At 48.6% G+C, this 20,802-nt stretch overlaps 1 protein-coding gene across 42 annotated transcripts in view; it reads right to left on the reverse strand.

Annotated features, from left to right (window-relative positions):
* Positions 1-20,209, reverse strand: part of SORBS1 (sorbin and SH3 domain containing 1) — a 116,652-nt gene extending 96,443 nt beyond the window's left edge. For 4 of the 42 annotated variants that reach the window (XM_049645435.1, XM_049645443.1, XM_049645444.1 and 1 more), the window contains exons 1-4: positions 19,929-20,197; positions 13,399-13,467; positions 10,532-10,627; positions 8,034-8,162 (exon numbers count right to left, since the gene is read on the reverse strand). In XM_049645435.1, coding sequence (XP_049501392.1) covers positions 8,034-8,162; positions 10,532-10,627; positions 13,399-13,467; positions 19,929-19,938 — 304 coding nt within the window. In that variant the 5' untranslated portion in view covers positions 19,939-20,197. Of the gene's footprint in view, positions 1-8,033; positions 8,163-10,531; positions 10,628-13,398; positions 13,468-19,928 lie in introns of all 42 variants that reach the window. The other 38 variants (XM_049645436.1, XM_049645445.1, XM_049645434.1 and 35 more) reach the window with 26 other exon arrangements.
* Positions 20,210-20,802: the final 593 nt, after the last annotated feature.

The raw sequence follows: 20,802 nt of genomic DNA on the forward strand, positions 1-20,802 counted from the left end.
CTTTTAAAAATTTATTTTTTGAGAGAGAGCACGAGCAGGGGAGGGACAGGGAAGGAGATACAGAATCTGAAGCAGGCTCCAGGCTCCGAGCTGTCGGCACAGAGCCCGATGGTGGGGCTTGAGCCCACGAGCTGTGAGATCATGACCTGAGCCGAAGTCGGATGCTCAACCCACTGAGCCACCCAGGCGCCCTGTGTCCTGCCTATTCTTATCTTACCCTCTAGGGGTATAAAGAGGGACTAATACAGCAGCTGTCACAACCCAAGCCCCACCTCAAGGACTAGAGGTGGGCTTTCCAGATGTCAAGTTGAGATTTACCAGTGTTACTGAACACCATCTAAGGGCCAGACACCGTTAGTCACTTTTGTCCTATCTAGTACTTCATTTAGCGTACACGGCAAGTCTGTGAGGTGGGTGATCACTCTACTTCACGGACGAGGATAAGAGAGGCCAGCTTGCCCCACATCACACAGCTTGGAAATGCAAAGCAGCCAGCCTGGGTATCCCGAAGCTAGTGCAGCACTCTGCCCACCACCCACAGCCACCAACCCCCCACCCCCCTCCAACCACCTACATTCCAGGGAGGAGGTGGGAGAAAAGGTGTGGGAACAAAAGGCAAAGCATCAGGTAAAGGTTTCGAATGGTTTGCACCCCTGCACAGCAGTTCAACTGCAGTAGAATCACCCGCGTGCTTGTTAGCACAGACCGGAGGGCTCGACCCCCAGTGCTTCTGACTCAGTGGATGGGAGGTGAAGCCTTACATTTCTACCATGTTTCCCAGGTGATGCTGAGGCTGCCGGTCCACAGTCCATACTTTGAAAACCACAATACAAGGAACATTTGAAACACATCGTTTTTCTGGAAAACTGTTTCCCATTAACTGTTAACTATTTTGTACCCATTTTTGCTTTCTTTTCCCCTCTAAAATAGAGGGTTTTTTAAGTTTATTATTGAGAGACAGAGAGAAAGAGAATGGGGAAGGGGCAGAGAGAGAGGGAGAGAATCCTAAGCAGGCTCCAACCTCAGCACGGAGCCTGATGCAGGGCTTGAGCTCATGAACTGTAGATATGACCTGAACCAAAATGCTTAATGGACTGAGCCACCCAGGGCCCCCCCAAACAGAGGTTTTTACAACGTTTCTGTCATGTATTCTTTTAGTGGGTTGCTGGGTACATTTCTGCTACTCCCTTATGCATAATTCACAGGTATTTGTCTTCTCTTCCCAACCACATAGCTGGGGAATTTATAGGATTTGAGTTTTATGCACATTATTGCAATGTACTGGCTTCTGTGACCAAGGGCAGGCTGCCAATCATTCTGAACTTTCTTTTTCTCATCTATCAAATAGGATCCTTACTCCATGGACACCACAGGGTTGCTGAAGATCCAGAGATCAGGCATATGAAGGATCCTAAAAGTGACCATTTTTAACACTCACTGTTGCATCCATCCAGATTCCTGGCCCAGAGATTTATTTGCACATGGCAGGCCCTCAAGCACGAAGTAACACAATATGATAATGGCTCCCCCCAACCCTGTATCCATCAACTTATACTGTCCCACCTTCCTAAGTTATTTCTAGCCCACCTTTGTCGAGCCATTCTGTCAAATGTATTAGATTTACACATACACTGAATATCAATAGGTTCTGAGTGAGGGGCTATCTGATGAAGGACGTGAGCTTTCTACACGGACATGGGGGCACATTACTTTGCCTGCTCTTTTGTTCTTGGTTGAGTTGCTTCTATTCAGGTGACACTGACAAGCAGATGCGTCATGGACAGCGGAGATGAGTCTGTCCCTCCAAAGCACTAGTCCTAAGGGGACTATCATTTTGGCATCTGACTGTCTAGCTGGAGTCCTTGCTAACTGCACATCCCACAGCACAGGACAGCCTCATCTGTGAAATGAAGTATTATCTACCTCTTTTGAGTCATGAGGACTTAATGGAAATACCTGGCAGAAAGTATGTGCTTATTAGTAAAACTGGAATCCAAAACTAAGGGAAAAAAGTTTCCCCACACATAGAAATGAGAGTTGTTGACATCTGCCATCTGATAAACAGCTTTGAGAAGGTAATATCCATGGAAATCAACCCACTTTTTCTTCTCATTTCAAGTCACAAAAACTGTTCCCCTCACCTTGCCCCAGAAAAGGCAATTTCCAGGACCTCTCTAGGCATTCCTCTCTTCCTCACTAAAGGAAGGCTGAATTTCCAATGTATGTCATCCTCTGTTACCTAGTCTTCTGAACCTTGAAGGTCGGCACCAGCCCACAGCCATTTGTATCCAAGTGCGGCAGGTGAAATTTTATATACATAACCATCAATTATTAGCTCGTGGTTGAGGAGACTGTCAAAATGCTTCTTTCGATAAATGTTACCTCAGAGCCCCTGAGGGGGGAGGAGGGCTTAGGAAAGTTGGATTCTAGGTAGGTTTTGCAGCCCTGCTGAGACCGAGCCTTTCCAGGAGAAGTACAATTTATTTTGTCTTATCTTTTCCTCTGTTTTTTATACATGATCTTTGCTGGCCTGTGGCCACAGCCTCTTGATATTTTCTTTTATCTCATTCTGTGCTAATTTCATTTTGGTCTGCTCTGAAGCTGTTCTGCTGATCAGTTCTTAGGATCTCAGGATAACTTTTACCGAGTCAGATTCGATGTATTCTAGGAGGGTATCCCAAGAATTGTTACCAGTGGATCTAATAGTGTTCCAAATCTCATTTATGTTTATTTCTTTATTCCAGCTGTGTGGTAAATAATTTAACCTTACCCAGAAAGAGATCTGGCCTTTGCCATCTGCCTTCTGGGAATTAATCTCTGAACCCATAATGTCATCCCAATGGGAGTGTCTTTGTGCCAGATCAATAATGTGATTCAGTGTGGGGACTTTGAGCCATCAAGAGCTCACCCTCGGGCTGGAGAGTGAGACTGGCCACATGAGCAGTGGATAAAAACTCTGGGCACAACAGCTCAGGAGAACTTCCAGATTGACAGTTCCCTGAACATACTGTCACATCTCAATCCACACTCTGAACTGCAATTTTCCAAATGTCTTTTAGAAACTTCTTTCTAGAGGTCCTGTCCTTGCCTCAATTAACAAAACGTAGGGGTAGGGGTTGAACTGAATTTTGGCTTGTGGGTCAGAACACGGGGATTGATGGTCTTTAGGCTACATCAGACAGGAACTAATGCATCCTGACTCCCTAGGAGAGGTCAACAAAAGTCTCTGTGCTTGGTTCTTCCCTAGAGCTCACTTTGGACTTCTTCTCTTGGCTGTTATTAATCTGTATCCTCTCCCTGTAATCCACCATAACTGTGAGTATATGAATATAATAGCTTTCGATGAGTTGAGTCCTAGCAAAATATGAAACCTGAGGGTACTTTTTGGAATCCCTTCAATGAGTATTTCGTGTCAGAAATCACGGTGTTCTCTGGTGGAGTCTTTTCCTTCCAACTTCGTTTGGCCCTAATTCGTGTACAGGCATTCATAAAAGAGGACTCTAACTCACATTAACGGTCTTTAGCAGTCTTTAACTGCTTCCATGTCAATTTTCTCATGATATCTTTTTGCTACTGCCATTTCTGGAGCACAAACACAAGAGTCAAACCAGAGGAAATGAGTTGATTTACGCCCAAAGCTAATGTGGTAGTCAAGAATCAGGCAGGAAAGACTGGAGGCAACCGGCACAGAATTAACAAAATGTAGGGGTTGAACTGGATTTTGGCTTGTGGGTCAGAACATAGGGATTGATGGCCTTCTGGCTACACCAGACAGGAAGCTTGGTATCACACTCACCAGTTCATCAGGCTCCCTGTCTCTTCTGGAGTAACACTCTGACCTGGGGACACAGGTGTAGATTCCCTGAACCAACCAGGTCAATACCCAGACCTGGCCAGGCAATGATGGCCAGGCAAGGAAGCAGGGATAAGGTAATACCTCTCCCAGAGTCAGGGAGTCAGCACTAAAATTATTGCAGTTCTTTCTAGAAGGTTCTGATCCAAAAACCTAGGTCCACATTCACAGATTAGGAGGCTGGTCAGAAGCCACGGTTGACAATCCAGAGTCGAGCTACCTCTTGAGGGCAGGAGTCTGGAGGGTGGGTTTAAACCGGGCAACTCCTAGGACTCTACCACCCTCCACCTCAGACAGCAACTCCATCCTCCCAATCTTGGATGCACACGGCTCCTAAACCCACACTCTGAACTCCAAGTTTCCAAATATCTTTTAGAAACTCCTTCCTAGAGGTTCTGCCCTTTCCCCAAAACTGAGTATGTGAAACTATGGAATTCAACATCCCTTTCTCTCCCTTCATAAAGCCACTGCTTCCATGAGCACCTCAGCCATCCTCCTAGTCAACCAGGGGAGGCACTTCCTTCTCAGCAGGTTCACATCTCCAAGCTCCTCAAACACACTGTACCAAGCCCTGCCACTTCACTCTTCCACATGCACTTTCCCCCCTGGCCCTGGTTCTTCATTCCCGCTGCCCTCAAGGCCACCAACTGCAATTACTGGAAGGCTGTGACAGGCCTCCGGATGTGCATAACTAGGAGGGTTGTCATCAAAGAGCACCTGCTGTGTGCCTGGCTCATGCTAGATCTTGGTGTGAAAGAGCTCACTGAATCCCAGCAACTCTACTCAGGCCATCCCCATTTTATAGATGAGGAAACTGAAGCTCGCCAAGGCTGAATGAGTTGCCCACATCACAAAGACGGTAAGTGGCAGAGCTGAGCCTCAACAGAGGGCTGTGTCACTGCAGAACTAGACCAGGTCTCATAGGATGAGGGAGCTGAAGCAAGGACTGGAAACAGGAGCCACCTCTGAAATGCGGGTGTCAAAGGGTCACGTAAGGAAAGAAACCAGGACACAGGTGCTGGGCAGTAGCACAAGACTGGAGCTTCCAGTCTGGGCAAATGATCAGCAACTTGTAGATATACAGGGATGGAAGGAGGTGGTGAAGCCAGGGAGCGGGCAGAGAAGGCAGACAGAGCAGCTGGGGCACAGATGCTGGCCCTGGTGATAAGGGAGGGAGCTGGACGCTACTGGACATCAGCTATCTGTGAAGGCACTGCGAGCAGGAAGCATGCCCTGTCGTTGGCAAGAGACACTCGCTGCCTCATATGTGCGCTGCTGGTCTGGGCTGAACGTGGCTGCCTGCAGATGGTGCAGAAAATGGTTTGCCTGAGGCTTGTCGAGGCCCATGGACTCCCAGGCCCTGTGACAGGACTAGAGGCCGCTGCGGGGTAGGCAGGTCATCAGCCAGAGGCCCAAGCGGAGGGAGCAGGCAGGGATGAGGGGAGGGCTGAGGAGCCGCGTGGACAAAGCCAGTCAAGAGTCTGCAGTATGCTGGTCCGTGAGCAGTACAGTAAGAGGAAAGGTCTCCAGCTGGGAGGTCCCATCCTCGGAGTCACATCCTTTTTTAACCTCACCCCAGTGTTAACTCATCCCAGCCTCTTTGGTACTTACTCTTCCCTTTACTCAAACCCAGCTTCTTCCTTCCACCCCAAACTGCCCTGATGTGTAATCTCGAATCTGACCTCAGTGAATGGGATTCTGTTTGTGTCAGGTTAATCCCCAAACTTCCCAAGGTCATAGAGCATTTTGGAGCTAGGAAGCTTGGAAAGCAGCTTGCACAGGTCCCTCATACTTTACATGGTCTTCAAAGGTGTGGCTTCCCCAGTCGGAAAGCACAGAAGTGGACTAGCGGCCCACGCCAGACTCCTCTGTTGCAGCAAAAGGACTTCTGTCCTCACCTAATGCACCTAGAATTACTCTCCTTTTCCTTCCCTTCTCCCCATTTCTCGCCACAATTCCCAGTGACTACTTAGTGCCTGGCACACAGATGATGCTAACTAAATGTCTGTTGGCTTGGAGCCAATGAACTCCACTTACCAGGAGGAAAATAATCTACTAAAACTGATTTTTACCTTGGAAGTGTGCACGACTGGGCTATCCCCTAATTCTTCAATGTATTTGCGTTTTCAAACAAGATCTTTTTTCACCCAAGTGAGTTGTCAGAATTCGTAGGATATAGAATTATTTGGAGACTAGAGAGCTTCTTAAAGTACTCAAATCACTGCACGGCACTGTAAGCCCAAGCCAAGACTACTGGGCGAAAGAGTAGCAGGTGTTCTATGTTAGTGCCACTCTATAACCACCAGGGGGAGCTCAAGGACCCTCTCCTCCTCCCATTCGCTCTACCTTTTACCACCAGAGAAAGGGCCCTGAGCTTGATAAGGTCATTTTATTGGGCCATGAGCTGTAGGTATGGTCTTTTTCTTTAAATTATCCCTTAGGATTGTCTCTTCCTCAAACATCCTTGGGAGCTAGATCTTCCCAGTTAGACCTGGAGAGGCTGGATTAAGCTAGCCTTAGGAAGGAATTATTTTGCCTTCATTGCTTGGCCCTACCTTTTCAGGTATGGGTTCAGGAATATGAGGCCAGGAAGCTTCTTTCAACCAATAGTGCTGGCAGCCACTTATGCCTGCCCTGAGACCAGGGAAAAAGAAGCCCTCCACAGGGAGGCAACATTATCAGAACAGGGTTTGTGCTCAAACCCTAGCCTGGCCTAGTCCTTGGGCATCTGCCTTGGCGCTGGTTATAGGTGGCTGGGACAGGAAGTCAGTTTCCTGGGCATGACCCGGGATGCTGGGCACCAACCATCCTCATCCAACAGAATTCCATCTCATCACAACACACTGCTCCCCACTGCACCAAAAAGTTTGTGTGTCCCACTTCCTTTTGTCTCCAGTCCCAAGGAAGTGGACATTATCCTAATTCCTTTACTCCCTTCATTCCCATCCAGAAAGGAAGAAATCCCCTTTCCCTACAGCAGGAGCTTTCAAATGTGGTCCTTAGGGCAGCAGCAGCAGCATGACCGGGAACTTGTCAGAAATGTAAACCCTCCAACCCCACCTGAAACCTACAAGCGGGAATCATAAATCCTAAAGCTCTGGCCTGGGACGCAGCACCTTGTCATTTTACTCCAGTGATTCTGATGCAGCTCCAATGTGAGAACCAGTGCCATGTGGAGGGCAGGGGGCCACAAAGCCAGCTGTCCCTGTGAAACCTCAGTGTTTCTCAGTGCCCAGAACACTTTGTGGGATGGGGGGGGTGAGTGGGGAGGGGCCCTCTGGAGCACCCTCTCTAGAGAGGTCAAAATAATCACAATCATAACCTACGAATAGCAGCTAAGGGCTTGTTCCATGTCACTAGGCAGGTGCAAAAACTTTACATCTTCCACGCTCACAGGAATGCTATGAGGCAGGTGCAATTATCAAGCCCATTCTACAGATGAGATCACTAGGGTTGAGACAGTGAAATGTCCCGTTCACAGTTGCACAGCCACAGGTGGTAGAATGCCGATCTATTGGGTTCCCAGGTCCCAGTTCTCAACACCACTCTCTAGACACCCTGAACAATGGATCAGATGGGAGGTGGGCTGCATATGGGAGCTTCTTTTGTTTCCCTTGGCTCCTAGTGTGCAGGGGCCTCAGAATTGCTCTTCTGTTCCTGCTGCTTTGGCCGCCAGGTCACCCCCACCAGGCTTGAGCCCTGCCCCACCGTCTTCCTGGGAGCCTGGCCAGTCAGGCACCTGCACTTCTCAGCCTCCCTTGGCTTCTCCCCTCCTACTGCCCCAGCCCTGCCTGGCCAGTTACACCCAGCCCTCAAAAGCGGGGATGGCCTTGCAAAACCTCCCCTCTAGCCCATCTCACCACTCCCTCCCATGCCCCTAAGCCACCTCTGTCCTCTGCAGAGCCATCGGCTCCCTAATGAGGTTTCTCCTCATCTCTGGTCAAAAGCTAACAAAGTGGTGGCCGCTGCTATGCGTCTGCCTGAAGCAAGTGAATACCCATTAGTTCAGGGCACTGATCACCACCCATCACACGTGGAGTGAGGTGTTGACCGTTCTAGGGACCCCTGGGAGAGTTAGGAGGCAGCAGATGAATTCGTACCTTTCTGAGCAAAAGCAGGAGGGCCTCCCTCCCTCCCAGTATGACTTTGAACAGCTCCCCCCAGCACAGGGGTCACACACCTGGTTTGCTTTCATGTTGTGGGGTTTCCTGAGGGCTCGTGGGGCTGCTGCTTGGGACTTCCCTGTAGGAAGACGAGGCCCGGAGAGTCACCGCTCCCTTCCCAGTGCAGATTTTCGTTGGATCCATGTCTGAAAAGGAAAGGCACAAAAGAGAAGCCTGAATCCCAGGCTCCTGAAGGATTAAAGCCAGTAGTCAGCTAGCAACTCATTACAGCCAGAGAATGAGATGAACCTGCTTATAGCCATGGAGAGCCTTATGGTCAGTGTGGTGGTCAATGAAAATTAATTTGTGGGTGGAGGAGAAAGACGAATCCCATTTTCGGAGGTTTACCACACGTCATGAGGTTCGGGGAAAATGGAGGCAACAATGAGTTCTGTGTAAGTTATAATTATCAGCTGAAAACATTTCAAAATGAATGCAGGTTAATTCCTTTTATTAGATGAGGCTTGGGCTGGTGAGCAGACTTCTGACCAATTAGTAAGGCACAATTCAAGCAAGAGCTGATGAGAGATTTCTCAAGCTTCCAGACCATTCTTCCTATAAAAGAGCAAGCTGGAAACATTGGGAATCAAGTTGTTCTGGGGAGAATCACTGCTCCCTGCAGTTCCCCATTGGAAAAAGAAAAAGGAAAAGGAAAAGGAAAAGAAAATCTTCTATCAGCAAGTCAAGACCCTTGAAATGATGACAGGATATGCTGCCTGTGGAGAAAGATCATGGGTAAGAGCCTCACATTCCAAACTTCATGAATTCACACCAAAGAAAACGACAAGAAGCGCTAAATCCTTCAGTGAGCAGTGTTCACCGCACCCCCCACTGAGCCTTCCCTGGGTCCCGACCTCTCCTACAGTTCACAATGGCCTAACAGCAGACCCAGGCGATCTTTCAAAATTCCACTGAGAAGGATTTTAAAACAGACCTCAGAAGATCTAGATGTCCATCCCTAGGAAAACCAGTGATGGGGAGGCCAGAAACTGACGTAGATCAATCACACAGTGCTAGAAAGCACGTGTTTCCTTCTGTGCAGCTAGAGCTGAACTGAATTCCACAGTTCATTTTTTCAAATTGCTCACAGCACGGCCTGGACCTCTGACCTAAAATTGTCAAGACTGCGATTATATGGTAAGGCTGAAGGTGGGTGATGGGCAGGATGTAGGCTCAGACATCAACCCCACCCCATTCCCGTGCCAGGGCAGGGAGAAGCCTCTTCCCTCCTTCTTTCCAAGTCCAGCAGCCTCTTTCCAACAGCTCAGATGAACGACCACTGCATGACAGGAGAGAGCCCCGTCAGCACCTCTTCCCAGTGAGAGTGAAGCACAAAAACACAAAGTATGGCAGAGCAGGCGGCAGCCTTGGGGAGCATGCGACTTGTCTAACCCTGTCAAGAGGATAAGTGACTGATGTCGCAAAACTACCGGGAAAACTGATTCATGGTCTTTTCAAAAAATTTTTTTTTCAACGTTTTTTTATTTATTTTTGGGGCAGAGAGAGACAGAGCATGAACGGGGGAGGGGCAGAGAGAGAGGGAGACACAGAATCGGAAACAGGCTCCAGGCTCCGAGCCATCAGCCCAGAGCCTGACACGGGGCTCGAACTCACGGACCGCGAGATCGTGACCTGGCTGAAGTCGGACGCTTAACCGACTGCGCCACCCAGGCGCCCCTGATTCATGGTCTTTTCAAAAAGGATGAGCAGCAAACTGACAAATCCAGCCATCCTAGGTTCCCAGGTCCATAACCAGATCTGCCCAACTCCCGAAAGCCCCACTGGGATAAAGCGCCACCTCAGCCTCACTTGTCCCGTTTGGCACAGAAGGAAGCTACGTGCCAGAGCAGAGAGCTGAAGGGCACCCTCTCCTTGGAGAGGAGGTGAAGTAGGGGGTTGAGGAGGAAAATGGCCCAGCAAGCCTCACAGGGGTGCATCTAGTTAGGTATCTAAGGCAGCTGCTTCAAGTTCAGCCCAACTCAGAGGTTCCTTCTGGGGATACATTCATTCTCGGGGAGACTGAAGTTTTAAATAAAATACTGGGAGCTGGAAGCCCCTCTGCAAAGCCACGTGCCTCATGTACCTCCATGTATCACATACCTCATGTACCCAAGACCCAGGGAAGAGTAAATGATTAGCCTCTGGACTGACCCTTCTACTAAAGAGAGGAGGGGCAAGGCACCTGTCAGTTCTTCTCCAGACTTGCTGGCTCACAGACACACACACACACCCACACACCCACACCCACACCCACACCCACACACACACACACACACACACACACACGAAGAAAGGAAACCAGCCAAGGATGTGAGAGGGAATAAGGATTAAGCCTTTGAGTCTTTGTTAGAAGGAAAGAAAGGAAAAACATGCATGATAAGCTAATGAAAGAAAGAAAGAAAGAAAGAAAGAGAGAGAGAGAGAGAGAGAGAGAGAGAGAGAGAGAAAGAAAGAAAGAAAGAAAGAAAGAAAGAAAGAAAGAAAGAAAGAAAGAAAGAAACCCAAGAAAAGATACCTGGAGGGAGTACCAGGCCTGAAGAGCTTTTCACTGTCTTCACGGGAATTATTTTAACAGCAGAAATAGAGCGTGCACGTAAAGGGTCGGCAGTTGCTGAAAACACAAAAGGGTAAATGGTGTATCCAGAAAGAACATTTGGGAAACACTCAGGCAGTTGAGGAACTGGGCAGGGACAATAGGAGGAAGTCGCCCACACGAAAAGAACAATATGAAGAGCAGTAGATGCGGTAATTTAAAATAACCTGCTTTCCCTCTCCAGGGTTCCATGCCAATATGGCAGAACCCTCCCACCGTCACCCATACGCAGTTGGTCAGTGTTCATCTGTGCCTCGTGCCACAGCAGGAATGTGCCAAGGCTCTGGACAAAGAGATTTCCAGACACACAGATGGCCTGGCACACAGAGGAAGGGAGAGCACCCAGCGTCCAAGGGGCCCCTGAGAGAATAATGCTGGGGTGTCTGTGCTGGGGGCAGGGCCGTGAGGAGGAGAGCTCTGGCTCAGGCCCCAGATGAGCGGAGGAGGGAAGGGAACAAGCTGCTGAACTGCCTGGTCCTCTCAGACACCACAGCTGCTTCCCCACCATCACAACTTCCGGGGTCCTGTGTCTGCTCTCACAACCATGGTCCTCTGTCCCCGAGCAAATCAGAACCTCCATCTGTTGGGCAGCAGATGGTCTTGCTCAAACCGGCCTTTCCTGGACAAGAGGTTGCCAGGTGTCCAGTGCGTGCTCAAGGCTCTGGGAAGCACCCACGGATGCAGCCCAGGATCCTGACAGCCAGCATGTGGGTAAGAGAACTAGGATGGCTGCCTGGGATGTGGCCAGGGATGTGTCCTTATATCCTGGGTGCTCATACTTCTCCATCTGCAGGCTGCCCTGCACCCCCTGTGTCCCCAAATTCTGGAGTCTCAATGGTGGGCACATCCCTGAACCTTCCTCCTCACGATAAGCCTGTTGGGGGGCCTCCCCTCACCCTCTCGCCCTAATGGCAGCAAATAGAGATGGGAGCTCATGTGTCATGGCACCAATGTCACCCCAACGAGCAGCACTCCGAGGTCTTATGGCCCCAGATCTACGTAATAACTGGGGGTGAGGCTGTTTGGGAAGCAAGATGGTCACCAGTGCATCAGTATCACGCAGGTGAGCCTGTCTGGGGACAGGAGGGATGTAGGCACCTCAACCTTGGAGAGTTCACCTTCCAGTCCATCATGCTGCTGCTTCATAAGGCAGTCGCATAGCATACGGCCATCAACAACTAAGTAGATAATAGCAATATTACCTGTATTAAGATGCTTTCACAGCAATCCTACTGCCTGCTCCTTATGACCACCTGGGATTTTTGTTACCATTTTCAGAGGAAAAAGCAAGAGGCTCAGAGCTGCTCAGAGTCATCCAGCTTTTAGGTGAAGAGGCTGGAGCTTAGATGTCCTGGCACCTGGTTCAGTGACCTGTTCAGTTCCCCCAGGCCGCCATGATCACCTTCAGGTGACATCTGCTGCCTCCTTTCCAAATGAAGGTTGAGTCTTACCGAGTTGAGAGTGGAATCCACCTGCCACCCTCTCCCACACCCCTGAAGTCTCCTCTACTGATGAAATCACGGGGATGGGGTTGGTGGCCCCACAAGTTTTCTAAGCATCAGGGCCCAACCCCTCCCCATGCTCACTGGATGCTTAAACACACCCCTGGAGCCATGCCACAGGCACTGCCCCTCAACGCTCCCAAGCGTAACTTAGTAAGATTGTCCAAGGCCCTGAGAACATGGACCCACACCATGAGAGAGGGGTGGTCGGGGAGGGAAGCAGGGAGGCAAGGAGCACAGAGCAGCAGAGGAGATGACCCCCAAACCAACTGGCCCTCCCCCTTCCCCATCTCCTCCTGTGCTCTATGCCTTCCCTTCCCGGCTGCTCCTCCTGACTTTACACTTTGCCTGGTCTCAAGAGGAATATTTGGCTGAACCAGAAGGAAATTACGAAGGCCAAATGTGTCACTTTCTGAAATTATTCTTTGAGAGATGGTGCATTTTGACTTGAATGCTCAATGACAGGACTTTTGCCCCCTCTCATTGATACCACAAAATGTATTGGGATGAGCACAGATTTGGAATCACCAAAACTCCGAATTTGAAGCAGGAATAAACACTGCATAACATCTAATTCCCTCATTTTCTAGATAAGGGCACTCACATCCATAAAGACGATGGACCTCCCGAGATGTCTGTCTGTGAGCAGCAGAAGCAAGGTACTTCACCACTCTGCTCACGACACACTGCAGAAGTGACATGGGAGCCTTGCTGCCCGGCTACTTGGGCAGCCACGTTGGAGACACTGACCATGAGAGACCACAGGACAAACAGGACCTCAAAGGTCATCTTACCCATAATTCACTTCACACTTAAATCTTTTGTCCGAAAATGTTTAAAACCTGAAAATCGAAGATGCACAGGAAACTAATGCCACCGAAATAACTTATTTCAGCATTAGAGGGTCTTGCCTCAGGGTCAGGACTATGAGCGTGTCACTATTGACCGTAGGTGAAGGTAAAATGCTGGGCGAGAGAGACTTCAGGCCGATAAATGCCATTCACACCAGGCGTGACACAGGCCTCAGTCGGTGTACTTGACCTGTTGTTACTCACATCTTATGAGTGGGGGACAGGTTTTAACACGTCACCTCACAGTGGAAAAGAGCGACCTTGCACCCACGAGATGCAAGAACATGCTCAAAGTTGGCATGAGAAACAGGTCTCCAGTTCATGACCCGATTCGACCAGTGACTGCTCATGGCAGGCCAGTGGCCCAGGCCCAACATACTCTGCTCCACGTAGAACTGCTTTGTGGTACCAGCCGGGCTTCCCCTCAAGACCTTACCTTTGTCCTGCCCATTGCTGCCTGGCGCCAACCCGTTCACCACGGCTTTAGAAACACCAACATCACATTCTGAAAGAGACACAAAGAACACAGGCTTGGGATTATGTGCCCCCAACATCTATTGAGTCCTGCTGATGTGACATGCTGGGACAGGCAGGCTTTCTCGGGGCCTGAGGAGGGCCCCCTTGGGCACCACGGGAGAACTCTGAGCATGTGGTGTGGCTTGAACCAGGACAGAACACAAAAGCTGTTTGGGGATGGGAAGTATGTGGTAGATGACAAACTCTCCTGCCATTAGAAAAAAAAAAAAATCTGCCTGGGGGACCTGAGTGGCTCAGTCATTTAAGAGTCCGACTCTTGGTTTCAGCTCAGGTCATGACCTCATGGTTTGTGAGTTTGAGTCCCATATAGGGTTCTGTGCTGACAGCGCAGAGCCTGCTGGGGATTCTCTCTCCCTCGCTCTCTGCCCCTCCCCCACTTGCTCTGTCTCTCTCAAAAATAAATAAATTTTAAAAAAGTAAAATAAAATAAAATAAAATAAAAATCTGCTTAATTCCCTCAAAATGGTATCTCCTGAATGACAAAAGCTTAGCTGCTCACTGGCAAGCTGACTCGAAGGCTAGCTCAAACACATCCCTGGGCATCCAGAGTGAGAGCTGTCAGCAGACAGAGACCTCAGGTTCTTTGACACCTTCCTTCACCTCACACCCACATCCCCGGTCACCAAAGGCATGCTATCCCTCCCCTGCAATGTCTCTGGACACTGCCCCTCCTCACCTGCCCACTATCCCCCATTGAGGCTCTTGGGTTTCTGTCCCAGAGATGACACGGTTCCCCAACCACCGCCTCCCCACGCCCCACCTCCATTCTGTCCCTTCTCTATGCCCACTGCCAATCTACGTCTGGAGAGAACCGTCTAGCTCCTGATCTAACCATGGCCCTTTCCGGGTTAAAGAGCCTCAGGGTGCAGGACAGATGAAAGCAAAATGGCTCAATGCAATAGTATCTTCTTAAACCCCTCTACTGTAAGTAGTGGGTATTTCACCTCTGTTTTGAAAATGAAAATATTGGGATTTAGTCTGGGAATTCATTCATTTCAATTATTTCCATGAGGAAAAAAAATGTATTCCAAATTCCCCCAAATGCACATATGATTGTTAAGAACCTAATTTTTTAGTAAGTTGGATGACGTGTACCTTGGCCTACCTGATTATATTTAAATTAACTGACCTTTCTGATAATTAAAAGCAAGCAAACACACAAGCCACAGTGGCCAGCAGCTACCTCAAGGGACAAAGCCTGGGCAGCTCAGCTTGGATTCTGGGCTCTCCAGCCACTGGTCCCAGCCTTTCCCTGCTGCATTTCCCTCCTCAGCTCCTGCCACCCCCGTCTCCTCACAACATCCCCCCCCCCCCCCCGCACCTCCCACCACCAGCATGTCAGATACTTCCAGACCGGCAAGGCCCACGCCAGGAATGCCTCCTCCTCTTTCCTTACCTTGGGGAAATCCCGTGCATCCTTGAGGCTCACCTCAAACGTCACTTCCTCTAGGTCAGCTAAGACGTTTCTGAGTTCTGCCCAGCTGGAGGCACTGAGAGACCCCAGCTACCCACCGGCAGCCTAAGCCCCCGACCAAGTCCCCCCTTCCTGAATTGACAGAGGCAGGCCCAAGAAGGCAAGCAGGTGGGCAGACAGAACCCGCCACCCTGAGACCTGTGACCAGAGCGCTTGGAGTGACCCCACCCCCGCCCCCCGACAGCAAAAGAGCCACCAAGCCACAAATAGAATCATAACAGCTATGGCTTTTTATTTATTTTTGAATATATTTTTAAAGTTTATTTATTTATTTTGAGAGAGACAGAGACAGCACGAGTGGAGAATGGGCAGAGAGACAGGGAGAGAGAATCCCAAGCAGGGTCTGTATTGTCAGTGCAGAGCCCGATGTGGGACCCAAACCCAAGAAACCGTGAGATCATGATCTGAGCCAAAACCAAGAGTCAGACACTTAACCGACTGGGCCACCCAGGTGTTCCTTTAATATTTCTGAGAGAGAGAGAGAGAGAGAGAGAGAGGGAGGGAGGGAGGGAGGGAGGGAATGCACATAAGCAAGAGGCAGAGAAGAACGGACACAGAGGGTCCAAAGCGGGCTCTGCACTGACAGCAGAGAGCCTGATGTGGGGCTCAAACTCATGAACTGCGAGATCATGATCTGAGCCGAAGTCAGACGTTTAACCAACTGAGCCACCCAGGCGCCCCAGCTATGGCTTTTTAAATATCTATTTGCTTGGATCTGAGGTTCCACGCTAAGCATTCCACAATTAGCATCTCATTTTTATACTTCAGACCCAGTCCCTTGGAGCTAGGAGTTAGGGACTCCTATCTTATAGGTAAGAAATTTGAAGTCCACAGAGGATGCCAGGCCTGCCCAAGATCACTAAGCTGCGGTTTGAATTCGGGTCTGCTCCATCCCACAGGGCATCTTCTTGACCCCAGCAGGGATAAACATTTTTGATTTTTTAAAATAAAAAATGTCTCCTACATATTCTATAAACTAAATATATTCTATATGAAATAGCTTATATGCTATTTCCCCAAATGCTGGGCCTGAAGCCCTGCCCCAAATCCCAGTAGCTCATCTGGCTGAGACTGGGTCACCTACCTAGGCTCTCAACAATCAGCCTCACTGACAGGCCAGCCTGGATGCTCCTGGATCCAGACCCAAGCAGGGCCACCACCCCTCCCCGCCGGCAGCCTAGACCTCCTGACTCTGGCCCGTAGGTTCTGTCCTGCTCACTGCCCTGTCCACCTACAGATGAAGGCTAATTCTCCCAGATGCCATTATCTCCCTCGCACCTACATTTCAGGGATGGGTGGAAGGAGGGCATTGGCAAGAAGGCCAGAAACCGAAGCTGCATTACCCCACTTGTTCTTTCTGCAACTCTCCCTTCCCCGTGCACCTGCCCCAGTTCGTCTTCACTGTCTCCTTTCTGGGGCCGTAGGCCTTGCTTCAGGCCTCCCTACGCTAGCACTGGGGCAGCCTCTGAGCTGCCACCAGGCCCAGCCCACGTATTTCCTTTCCTTTCTTTCTTTTCATTAAATATAGCTACACTTGAAGAAAATATGCAAAACAGTTCCATCGCCTCAGATTCAGACCTCTGCGACATCGTGTGTTGGTGTCCACAGCCTGGGTTTGCCTCAACTTCACACTACACACTAGCCGGTTATCACAGGTAAATCATGAATCTCTCAGGGTCTCAGTTTCCCCATCTACAGAATGGGACTGGTACCTCATGCTCATGTTTGTGGGTTTGCCAGGAGGATGCAAGGAGATAACACGAGCAAAGCACTTCCCTCAGTGACTGGCAGCCCCCTCCAAACTCGGAATAAAAAGAATGCATTACTGAATGGATAAAGAAGATATGGCATATATATACAATGGAGTATTACTCGGCAATCAAAAAGAATGATATCTTGCCATTTGCAACTACATGGATGGAACTGGAGGGTATTTTGCTAAGTGAAATTAGAGAAAGACAAGTATCATATGACTTCACTCATATGAGGACTTTAAGAGACAAAACAGATGACATAAGGGAAGGGAAGCAAAAATCATATAAAAACAGGGAGGGGGACAAAACAGAAGAGACTCATAAATTTGGAGAACAAACCCTGGAGGGGTTGTGGGAGGCGGGATGGGCTAAATGGGTAATGGGCACTAAGGAATCTACTCCCGAAATCATTGGTGCACTATATGCTAACTTGGATGTAAACTAAATAAATAAAAATATTTTTTTAAAAAGTGCCATCATTTTCATGCTTCTCTTTCCACCAAAGGTTAAAACTAATGTTTTCTACACAGCTGCTTTCTTCCTAATGATCTATTTCTTTTTAATGTTTATTTATTTTTGAGAGAGAGAGAGAGAGAGAGTGTGAGCAGGGGAGGATCAGAGAGAGGGAGATACAGACTCTGAAGAGGGCTCCAGGCTCTGAGCTGTCAGCACAGAGCCCCAGATGCGGGGCTCGAACTTACGAACAGTGAGATCATGACCAGAGCCGAAGCCCGACGCTTAACCGACTGAGCCACCCAGGTGCCCTTAATGATCACTTTCAATACTGGCATAATATTCCATCAAACAAATGCACATCAGGAACCTGCTCACTCCCCACCTTCGTGTGGGTGATGTTTTTGTTTCCTCTGAATTAAGATGGAAATTCCCAAGAGTGAGATTATCAGGCCAAAAGGTCCGGATTTTTTGGACTCTTTCTATGAAATACCTTCTCGCACCACGCCTGATGGCGAACCTGGGAGAAGTCCGGTCCCGCAGGCCCATCCTCACCCTCACCTTCCTGCTGGGCCCCTCCCTTCTTCCTCCTTCTACCGTTAAGCGTGCCGGGAGCGGCAATGCCAGCTTAGGCGAACTCTGGTAGAGCCAGAAATTTTAGGGCAAAAGTTAAAAAAAAAAAAAGAAAGAAAGAAAAGTAAAAAATACATAAAAAATAAAAGCCCTGGCCTGTTTTAAATGACAGCAAAACCAAAAAGCCAAGCAAACAAAAAGAAAAAAAATGAGTTACAAAGCAGGAGCTCCTGGAGGTACCCAAGTCCACGTGGAGGGAAAAAGAAAGTGTGTGGCATCTGCATGTGCAGCAAAAGCGCTCAGGGAATCAGAGACAAGTCGAGTTCCCCTCCTCTCAAGGAGGACACGTGAGCTGAACCGACAACGGAGGACCCAACCCTGGTGATGCCGAGGGCACAGTATTTGAGAAGCACTGCCTCACTTCATCCTCACAAAGTCCGGGCGAGCCGGTGCTTTCATGATGTCCATTTCACAGAGGAGAATGCTGAGATGGCCCCCACGGGCCAGAGGCCAGACAGTTGGTGTGTGAGGAAGCCAAGTTGAGGCCCTGCACTGTTCCACCTGGAGCCATCCTCTGTCCTAAGCACATGCTGTCCTGCACAATTTAGGATTTGGCTAACAGGGCACTGTGTGTCAATAAATGGAAAGGCTTTTTTTTTTTTTTTCTTCATGTGTATTTATTTTAGAGAGAGAGAGAGACAGAGTGCGGGGAGTGGAGGGTGGCGGGGAGAGGGAGACACGGAACCTGAAGCAGGCTCCAGGTTCTGAGCTGTCAGCACAGAGCCCGGCACAGGGCTCGAACCCACTAACTATGAGATCATGAACTGAGCCAAAGTTTGGGACACTCAACTGACTGAGCTACCCAGGCTCCCGAGAAAGGCTTGTTTTTAATGGACAGAGATTAGATTAACACTCCAGAGAGAATGCAGAATTAGGAGACCTTTTTTCTTTTAAAGATTTATTTATTTTGAGAGAGAGAACACATGCGCACAGGCGAACGGGGGAGGGGCAGAGAGAGAAAATCCCAAACCAGTTCTGTGCTGTCAGCACAGAGACCGACTCGGGGCTCAAACTCATGAACCGTGAGATCATGACCTGAGCAGAAATCAAGAGTTGGACGCTTAACCGACTGAGCCACCCAGGCACCCCCAGGAGACCTTTTTGAATGAGCTACAACTTGGTCATCTGCCCAACTCCCCCTCAGCCTACAGGTCTCAGGAGGCTGTAGGGCATGCTCAGAAGCCAAGGTGGGCCTTAGTCTCCAAAAGGAAACTTCTCTGCCCTGAATTCTGGGCTGGAAAGCTGACAGTACTTGGCTACACAACGAGTGGGGACCTGTTCCCTTCTCTGTCTTCCCTTGCCCGTGCTTTCTATCCCCACTCTAAACTAAAAATACTCAAAACTCAGGCTGGCGCCTGGGTGGCTCAGTAGGTTAAGCGTCCAACTCTTGATTTCAGATCAGGTCATGATCTCATAGTCATGAGATGGAGCCCTGTGTCCGATGCTGGGCGTGGAGCCTGCTTAAGATTCTCGTTCTCATTCTTTCTCTCCCTCTCTCTCTTTCTCTCTCTCCCCACCTCCACCCCTCCCCTGTGCCCCCATGTGCACTCTCCCTCTCTCATAAATAAATAATAAAAATACTAAAAACTGTTCATTTCCTTAGGTCTTGATTGTTACTACCAAAGGCATAGCAAAAACGTAAGCAAACTGCTGTTCCAGCCTCGATGAAGAAAACGTTAGAACAGCTCACTCCTTGGAGCAGTTATGGTCAATCTGTTTACTTTTGCTGTAGTCACTGGGATTAAATAATGCCACTGACGTGTACACATATGTCAACATTTATCAAGTTGTACACTCGAAATATCTGCAGTTCATTTTATGCCAATTGTATCTCAATAAAGTTGTTTAAAAATTAGAAATATATAAAAATTAGGACATAGCGCATGTGAAATGTAGATCATAGTTCTTAAGACGTAACAGGTGCTCATTAAATCATTAATAACGAAGGTGATGGTAGCAATGACGACTTACAACAAAGCTTTGACGCTTACCCAGGTCTCAAAAAATAAAAAATGAAATGCATTTGGGGCCTTAAGAGTAGATGGGAAATCTGGGTAAACCACCCAGTTTTGTAGATTTGTTCAGAAGAGAAAGACAGGATTTAAAGTGACTTACCAGAGCTCATGGTGGTAACAGAACAAGTCTTCTGCAACTGGGGCTCTGAACTGCTCTGCAGAAAAACAAACACCAACACAACAGAATTGAGGAATGGTGGGTTCACAAGAAGTCCCAATGGTTTACATTAAGAATGCAAACACCATAATACAAACACCATACATAATCCTTGATAAAACAGAGCGGAACGAGGAGTCTCCTGGCCATGCCTTTAGTTCTTGGTTGGCTACGTGGGAACATGACGTTGGGCACGTCACTCAACCTCCTTGGCCTCCATTTTGTCACCCGTACTTTGTTAAGATACTATCCAAGACCTCTTCCAGTTCTAAGATTCTATTAAAAACCCCAAGTTCCATGAATGCACATGGATCAAGGAGAGGGTGAAGGAAAGAACCAAATTTTGTGATAAAGAGGTAAGATCACAACAAAAACTGATTATCAAAGAATAATAAGCCACGTATATATAATAAGCTATATATACGTAGCTTATTATGAACAAGGAAATGTTCTTGATGCATCAAATATATTCATTTGATCTTCCCAATGACCCTACAAGGTAAGCACTGACACTGTATTAGTTTGCACAGATGAGGAGACCGGAGTACAGAGAGGGGCACAGATTGGTGGTGGAACCTAAACAGACTGACCTGAAGGTTGTGCACTCTGGGCCCCAAGGTGGGAATGCATTCTACTTACTCACTCACTATGGTCTCCTCCCAAGTCTTCAGTAACCACTGATCTGCTTTCTATCACTATAGTTTAACCCTTTTTTCTAGAACATTTTACACATGGCATCACAGTGTATGTAATCTTTTGCAGCTGGCTTCTCTCACTTAGCATACCACAATTTGGGAATTAGTCACGTATGTGGGGG

Source organism: Panthera uncia, chromosome D2 (assembly GCF_023721935.1).
Source record: "Panthera uncia isolate 11264 chromosome D2, Puncia_PCG_1.0, whole genome shotgun sequence".
Lineage (NCBI taxonomy): Eukaryota > Metazoa > Chordata > Mammalia > Carnivora > Felidae > Panthera > Panthera uncia.